The sequence below is a fragment of the Rhamphochromis sp. 'chilingali' genome, assembly GCF_963969265.1.
Source record: "Rhamphochromis sp. 'chilingali' genome assembly, chromosome: 5".
Lineage (NCBI taxonomy): Eukaryota > Metazoa > Chordata > Actinopteri > Cichliformes > Cichlidae > Rhamphochromis > Rhamphochromis sp. 'chilingali'.
Window position 1 is genome coordinate 35,728,774 of NC_137932.1, and position 8,591 is coordinate 35,737,364.

An 8,591-nucleotide genomic window follows, 5' to 3' on the forward strand; every position below is an offset into this window, starting at 1 on the left:
GCTGCTGTGAATACTCAGAATAAGATCTCTGACTGCAGACTGGATTACATCTCGGAAGGGCTGGCTCGGAATAACATCTCTGGGCGCAAATTGGATGACATCTCGGGGAGGCACACTGTCGTGAGTTCTCAGAAATCAGCTCCTTGAGCACAAGAAATGACAACATCACAGAACGCAAGTATGGCGAAGCTCGTGGCTCTCCAACGGGATATTGAGAGACCAGTGTTGGACTGTAGAACTGCTTTGAAATTCTCATGAGCTGTTCGCACTAAAGTAAAAAGCACCATCACTTCATGCGGATACCCTCTCGGCGCCAGCTGCGGTCGCAAGGCTGGAGCTGAACAACAACACCCTGATAACGACTGTGTTTAGACTGTTCCTTCCATGCAAGGCCACCTGGGTTGGCTGGAAGACTGTTTACTTAGCCTAGCAGGGCGAAGGACACTGTCTCAGCTGAACTCTGGACACGCACACACATACATACACACTGATATGCACACACTCATCCCCTCTCCCTTTCCAAACGCCTTCGACGCTTATTCCCTTCTGATGCTGACAGTGGATCAAGGAGACCAGCGCACAGGCTGCAGGCCCGGATGTACTGTCTAAATCGGCTGTCTCTCACCCTTTACCCACCCCTGTTGCTTGTCATGTGTTTCTTTGGTGTATTAAGAGTTTTTTTCATGTGCTATGTGCAGAGGTGTTTTTTTCTGTTCTCAAACTGATCTCCCTGTTGGAGCTCAGTCTGGGGGGGGGGGGGGGGGGGGGGGGGGGGGGAGTTATTTTTTTTCTCCTTATCTTTCCTCATGTGGTGCATTTTCCATTGTTATACCTCTCTGACCTGTCTTCCCCATATGATGTTTTGTGTAATGTATGTATGGTCGGAGGGTAAGATGGCGCCGCCATTGCGTGCAATAGGTCGGCAGCCTTATGAAATTTCCCCTTGTGGGACTAATAAAGGTATATCAAATCAAATCAAATCAAATCAAATAAACAGCCTTTCTTTCCTTCCTTTTCCAACCTTACTACTTTGTTACTTTTACTTTTGTTAATGGCCTTTCATGTTGTCAGTCAAAACATGGATGAAATGAGATTATCAATTTTGCATTGACCTCTCTCATATTTCTACTGAGAAAAAAAATATTTTGCAATGATTATTTTTTATCATTTTAGAACCACTCCCAAATATGATATTAAACCTAAAAGATTATGCTTTACACAAAGATGACTAGTTAGTAACATATAAACAGAGGTCTATGTTTTTCAGATTTACTAAGAAATACTCCAACTTTACCACTTTTTAATTTTTTTGTAATGATCTTATGTACTATTATTTGCCATTCTTTTCTGAATAACATCCAAAAGCCAGTACACTCAAATTTCAACAAATTTATTGAATTAACCATAGTCAGCAGGCTTTCCTTCCAAACACATACATGCCCAGTCATATTCTTTCAATAAAGTACATCATTAAGGAAATTCTTCAAGGATATCTGGAAACATTGAGCAATCTCCGCATTTGTACCAGACTATTCAGTGTGGTCTGTATCCACACCAGGGTGCCTGACAGAGTATGTGCTCGAATGGCGGCAGATCAATGTGACGCTTAGGTTTCAGTTGACCTGAGTCCCCACTGGGAAAACCAGTCAAAGACTGAGGAAAGGCAAATCTATCAAACAGCAGCTGCTCTTACCTTGATGATAGCCTCCAAGTCTTCTGCGGACACACAGGGGTGTTTTAGCAGGAAAGCTGCCTTCTCTGCTGTGATGGTGATCTTCTGGTTATTTTCAAAGGGTTGCTCAAGCGCTTGGAACACCAAACCCCCCGCCACCAGGTAGGTCACCACCACTACAAACACAGCTAGCACAGTTTTCAGCTTCATCATGGTGAAGGGAGCTGAGCCATCGGCCACCGCCTCCATGCTGGCCACCATGCTCGGCGGACGGGAGGAGGCGGAGAGCCTTGGCAGAACGCAGCCCATTGGGTTCTGCATAGTGGCCACACTGGCATGTACTAGGCTGGACTGAAGCATGCCTGGCTGCACCTTCTTTGGTGAAACCAGGTTGGTCTGGACTTCCACTGAAACAAAGGGGAAATGAAAAATAGAATGATGTGATATTTGCATGATTGAAGTGATGTTTTCCACTGACAAGTGCTCTGATAGAAAACAGGTGATCAGCAGGAATAAGCATAAGAAAGGACAGTTTGTTTGATTTTAAAACATATGCTAATAATTTTGCAGATGAAGAAAAGCAGAAAGACCAAACAAAGTCCTCAGGGTACTCAGTGGTGGTAGTTAACAGTGATGCAATGGGAATTCACTGAAGTACAATTTGTTAGTCTATATGCTTATGAAGTGCTTATAAAAATACTTTTTACATGTTACTTGAAACCAAAGAAAAAATATTTGATCATCATGGATTTATCTTTGTTATCGTTATTTGTCAGTATGTTGGTGGGCTGGAGCCTATCCCAGCTACCACAGGGCGAGAGGCAGGGTATACACGGGACTGGTCGCCAGTCTGTTCGCATTCACATCTATGGCTAATTTAGAATTACCAGGTAACCCCACTAACTGCATGTCTTTGGACTGTGGGAGCAATATGATGTTTGGAAGACTAAATAAAACAAGCACTAAGGTGCTGAGGTTACTTTCACTTTTAACTGACACTAATAAAATTTCTCACCACTGTCTCTGTTATAGAAACAAAACACTGAGTGGATTAATGGACAAGTGAATAAGTAGATTCAATTCATGCCTATTCAAAGTCACAGAACTTGAAGCAATAATGAACTCTATAGGTTTTGAATGAACAAACTAAATAATTATTTAGAGGATGTCAGCTATTAAACCACAGCAATAACAGGGTGCAGCACTAGAATGTTCCTTCTTGACCTTGGGCAGAAAATCACAATTCAAGTTTTGACAGTTGTTCAACTGCATCTCAGATCTAGAGGCTTTCTGATTTGGTGGATAGTGTTTAGAGTAAATTCTATCGATATCTCTTTTAAACAATCATTCTCTGAATATAAGTAACTGCTGTTTATTATTTGCTACGCCACTGAAAGTGTTACTGTAAAAAAAATCCCAACATATTAGTGAATGTCACACCTTCTTCTGTGGTTGACAAAAACAGATCGTGATGAGCTCTCAGAGTAACAGCCCAGCAAAGCCAAACAGGTGGATTTTGCATTTCTTCTATTCACGACACAGTGTTATGTAAAAGCAGCACAGGGAATCATGACAGCTGCAACACATTTCACTGACATTAGTACACTTGTAGAAACCAGCAGAGACGGCTGCTTTGATTTATGTAATCAGTCAGCTGCAGTGTGTACAGTTAAGCTTACATGCAGGTGTACACTTCAGAAATCCCGCAATTAATGATGTGCCAACAGCACTTGAAAATAATAGAGGGGTGCCATATAAAAGACTTTGAACTGATCAAGAGCTTGCAAACACTCGATAAACATGCGCATGTTGACGGTGTGGGAGAACGTGACGGTCATGCGGGATTCGGGGGGCTATTTCCACGGGGGTGGATGAGGTAATGTTACGACAGACCTCCCCGCTGCATCACACCGGAGCATTTGTTGACTAACAGCCTCAGGCTAGATGTCCCTGCGTTGCCCCGCTGTGGGCATAATTATCTTTCTGCCATTAAATGATTTCTCAGGTATAAACACCACAGAGTACCGAAGACGCCGCGGGGTGGATGCGGCTGCAGTGTTTGCCCATAGTAAACTTCAGCATGCAGCTTCCTGTGGAAATTCAATGTCTGGTCAGCATGTTAAGTAGCCAAGCCAGTGGGAGATACTGGACCAATTAGTGTTTACAGAGCAAATAAAGGTCACAAAGAGCAGTTTGACTTCAGCAGTTCATTTCAAAACATGCAGTAATGGGAGGATGTGAACGCCAACTTTCACCGAATCCAGAACGACATCTAACGCGAAAGTGCAGCATGAATAAAACACACCAGCACCTTCACAAAAACAGCATACTGACTGACGGGCTAACCTGGTGGAGGGTTCATGTTCCCTGGTTTTCTTGGATTCTCAGTGGGAAATTTCATCTTGGCTCTTCTGGCACTGCCACTATTAGAAGAAATATATATCCAACTTTCAGGGTCTTTCTGTTGATTCCGTCGCTTTTAACCGGGAAAGAATGGAAAATGGCAGGGAGTAAAAAGACATTATCCGCAGCGCGTGGTTCCGCTTCAGTGGCTGAGAGACTTGCTGCTTGTATGAAGCTTCTCTTCTCCCCAACGGTGGCGGTCTTCAGAAGCGCACACCCACCGCTCGCCGCATCACCGTCTGCATTGTGTAGCAGTAAACACCATGGGCGCGGGTAACGAGAAGCGATGCTCCACTGAAGAATCTAACCATCACATTGCGACGGATTTCTGTTATACATTTACATCACGGTGCATCTGAACAGCTCTGCGCTGCTAGTTGTCAAGACCCACCACTCCCAGATGCTGCTGCTGGTGCAGTTTGGCTTAATCTCCACACCGTAGCGCAGCGTCGTGCCTTTACCACTAGATCACGTTTGTCCAAATGAGAGGAGCAAGCAAAGAGAGGAGAGATGCTGAACCACAGCAAGACGCGCTTCAGTGTTTATTTAACAATAACACCTGGTAGCTGTTGAGAAATATAAGCATTATATAAGAAGTCTGTGCTAAATTAAAATATGTTGACTCCATTGTTACACGAATTAGGGTTAGGATTGTGGAGTGTTAAAACTCTAACCCTCTCCTTTCATCTCCAACAGCATTCAGTCATATCAGGCCTATTTGATGGCACAAGATTGCTGCCATCTTCTGACGCAGTTAGCTATTGGCTCTGGAAGCAGGCTTGATTCTGCTTGACTACAATTTCATAGCCAAGTTTGTTGCTGTTTCTTTCTTAAGAGCCTGTCCACGACCTGTTAACGAAGGCGGAGCTTGTTAAGCTGAGAGGTCAGCAGTTTCTTTGATTGTTTGGGCATTCACATTGTGGATAAATCTGTGGTCTTTAACAAGAAACTAATGGGAGACCAGTATGCTAGACAAGCTGCCACTGGCTATGCTTCCTATGCTCTGATCAATCTACACACAGTACAGTAACCGAGCTAGAATTAGCAAGTAAACAGATGCGATAGCAGAGTTAAGAGTAGTGTCAAGAAGTTTTAGTAACCCTTCAACATGTTAGCAAGTAAACTCTTGTTGCTATAGAAGAGAGAATCAAATCCGGTTTAATAAAACAGCCACGCTGAACAGGTGCAGTTTGTCATTTTCAGATTTTAGATCTGAGAACTCAGACTTCATACAACACCTTCATTTCTCATGTATGATTTATCCCTCTTTAGATTGTCAGTTAACCATGTCACAGTGCAGGTGCCTGCGTTTTTTAATTTTATAAAAATATTTAATATACATTTAACATCAAGAAGTTGTTCCTGTGTTTCTGAGTTAACAGCTGTTCCTTTGAGAAATATCTGGTCCTCACAGCAGCCACAAAAAAACACACATTTTTTAACCTCATCTTTTTTGATACCGGTGTTCAATCAGAAGCAATTCAGTTTTGTTTAATTTTTTTTAGTTTTGTGTATACGGCCCCAAATCACAAGCTGCTTAAAGTTGCTTTATGTTGTGAGGTAAAGACCCTTCAACAACACAAAACCTCAACAATCAGAAGACTTACTATGAGAGAGTACTTGGTAAAAGTGGAAAGGAGAAATTCCCTTTTAACAGGAAGAAACTGTCAAGATCTAGACTCTGGCAGGACTCCTTAGTCAATTATTTATAATTATAATTAAGTATAAAAAATAAAATTACAGATTATAATTATGAGTCAATTATTTACCATTATTTACAGTGAATATGAATAGTCAAAAGATTATACAGTAGTGACAATCCCAAACTCCTCTGATGCTTTCCAAAGTTTCCAAACCATTTCCCAGACTCCCTCTTTGCAAAGACATCTCACCACTCTGCATCTCAGGTCTCTCCAGGTAGACCAGAAAACAAGGAAAGGCAGGTAAGTGTCACGTAGGTGGCTGAATGAGGATGTGGACACTGTTTATTATGAAGGCAAAATGAACACAACATGATAGGTTGCACTAAACTGAATGACTGGACATGACTGAGCTAGATGTGTTTCATTAAAAAGACAATGTCAATAGAATAGAAAGAGGTAAGATGACAGATGGACTGTGACAGTACCTTTCCCCAACCTATAAAGGGAGTCTGAGGAGGAATTCTCTCACCATCTTCTTGTCCGGGATGGCGGGATGCACGACCTAGGATCATTCCTCTGGGCCATATTCCTCACAATCAACCAGGTACTGGAAGCCCCTTCCACGACATCTGGTGTCCATAACTGAGCAACCTCAAATGGGGAGACAGAGAGGATTAATCACTGTATCATTTTCAAACGGTCCAGTGTATTTGGTTGCAAATTTCTTAGGTTTCATTTGCAGAGGGATATTTTTTGCAGATAACCAAACTTTCTGACCTGATTGATAAGAAGGTGCAAGTATCTGGTACTGATCAGCCAGACATTTGTTTTGCTCTTACATTCTCAGGAGTGCAGTTCAAGTTGACTTCGAGTCTTTCACAAAAGATGGCCACCATAACAGAGCCAGGAAGTATATTGTGTGGTTGATGACCCATACATTTGGCAGTATGTGCCCACTAGGTTACTTTTGACCGGACTTTCACAGGGATGAGGAGTTGAGGTGTGTTACCTGGGTTCTACTCTTTTCTTTGGGCGTTTCGAACCAAGGAATCTATTTCCCAGGTTAACAAACCAATTACGCATGATGTAGGCAAGATAGTTTCTTCCTTGGGCAGTCTGAGGAGGAGAGCAGTTTGGACAAGGCAAGATTTATATTTATATTTATATTATGCAATCTGGATCTGTAAGTGATGGTAAAGGAAGGCTAGCTCTGTGGTTGGCATGAAGCTGGACACTCTGGTGACAGTGGCAGAGAAAAGGACACTAAAAAAACTGCTGGACATTATGAACAATGCTGGGCATCCTCTGCACACGGCTATTAACAACCAGAAGAGTCTGTTCAGTGACAGGTTGCTTCTCCCCAAGACAAGAACTAACAGACTTAAAAACTCCTTTGTCCCACACGCCATCAAACTGTTTAACTCCTCTCTGGAGGGGAGAGGGAGGGGAACAACTAAGCTGTAGTGCCTCTTCACCTCACTGTGCAATACTTTTGTTAATAGTCAACGGTGCAATAGACTCCATACTTGAAATGTGCAATTCACTTGTATTTTTATTTTTATTCCTATTTATTCTATTTATCCCCTTCGTATATTTTATTTATATATATGTGTGTGTGTGTATATATATATAATATTCTGTAACTGTAACTTCTGTCGGTGCTGTGCTTTTGGAAACCGAATTTCCCAGAGGAACCCACCCGAGGGATTAATAAAGTTTTATCTTATCTTATCTTAAAGTTGAAGCAAGTAAAGAAAAGAGCCCACCTGGCCTGACGAGCCTTTGATCTCACAGCTTACTGTAGGCAGAGGTGGGAAGTAATGAAGTAAAAATACTTTATTAGTGTACTTAAGTAGAATTTTCAGTACTTTACTAGTTTTTTTGACAGTTTTTTACTTTTACTCCCTACATTTTTAAACAAATATCTGTATTTTCTACTCCTTACATTTTCAAAATGGGCTTGTTACTTTTGGTTTAATGGATTTGAGGGGAGTTATTATTTTACATCACTGCGAGCCTTCAAACATCAAACTGATTATATGCCTAAACAGTAAAACATGAAAGACTGTCCATATGTATAATTCATATTGCATAAAAAGACTGTGCCATAGTCAGGGGTTAAAGTGAGTCTTTTTTGTGTGTGTGTGGGGTTTTTTTTGGCATAGCACAGGAATGACCACAGGTGACCATAAGTAACAGTTGCGGTACTTCACCATCTAGCTAGCCCTACAGTAGAGGAGTGAACATAAAGAATGGTAAATGGCCTGTATTTGTATAGCGCTTTACTAGTCCCTAAGGACCCCAAAGCGCTTTACACATCCAGTCATTCACACACTGGTGATGGCAAGCTACATTGTAGTCACAGCCACCCTGGGGCGCACTGACAGAGGTGCCACCAGGCCCTCTGACCACCACCCGTAGGGAACGGGTGAAGTGTCTTGCCCAAGGACACAATGACCGAGACAGTCCAAGCCAGGGCTCGAACCGGCAACCTTCTGATTTACAAGGCGAACTCCCAACTCTTGAGCCACGATCGCCACCGAAATAACATGCTGTGGAAAGGTAATTTAAAATACAGTGTTTCTATCAGCTCAAACACACAAACTGTTTTGTGTTCAGCTTGTTGCACACAAAAAATCCTCCTTTTCCCCCACATTATTCATATTTCATCGAGGCATTTTTTTTTTCAAATTTTGCCCATTTCTTCTTTTTGATTTCCCCTTCCAGCATTTGGTTCTTTAAAAAGTCTGTCTCAATTTGCTGGGGGATGCTGGTTCTTCTTCTTTGAATGTTGCAGGGATGGTAGTTGCCTTTGTAATTTCTCTTTTATGTTTCTTGCGGTTCAAATTCTCTAATTTATTTTGTCTTGATGT

General features: G+C 42.0%; 1 protein-coding gene across 1 annotated transcript in view; it reads right to left on the bottom strand.

The window, feature by feature from the left end:
* The window catches only part of kcnk10a (potassium channel, subfamily K, member 10a), a 33,007-nt gene extending 28,539 nt beyond the window's left edge, over nt 1–4,468 (bottom strand). The window contains exons 1-2 of the mRNA XM_080881978.1: nt 4,019–4,468; nt 1,694–2,079 (exon numbers count right to left, since the gene is read on the bottom strand). Coding sequence (XP_080738104.1) covers nt 1,694–2,079; nt 4,019–4,073 — 441 coding nt within the window. The 5' untranslated portion in view covers nt 4,074–4,468. The remainder of the gene's footprint in view (nt 1–1,693; nt 2,080–4,018) is intronic.
* Between the last annotated feature and the right edge of the window lie 4,123 nt (nt 4,469–8,591).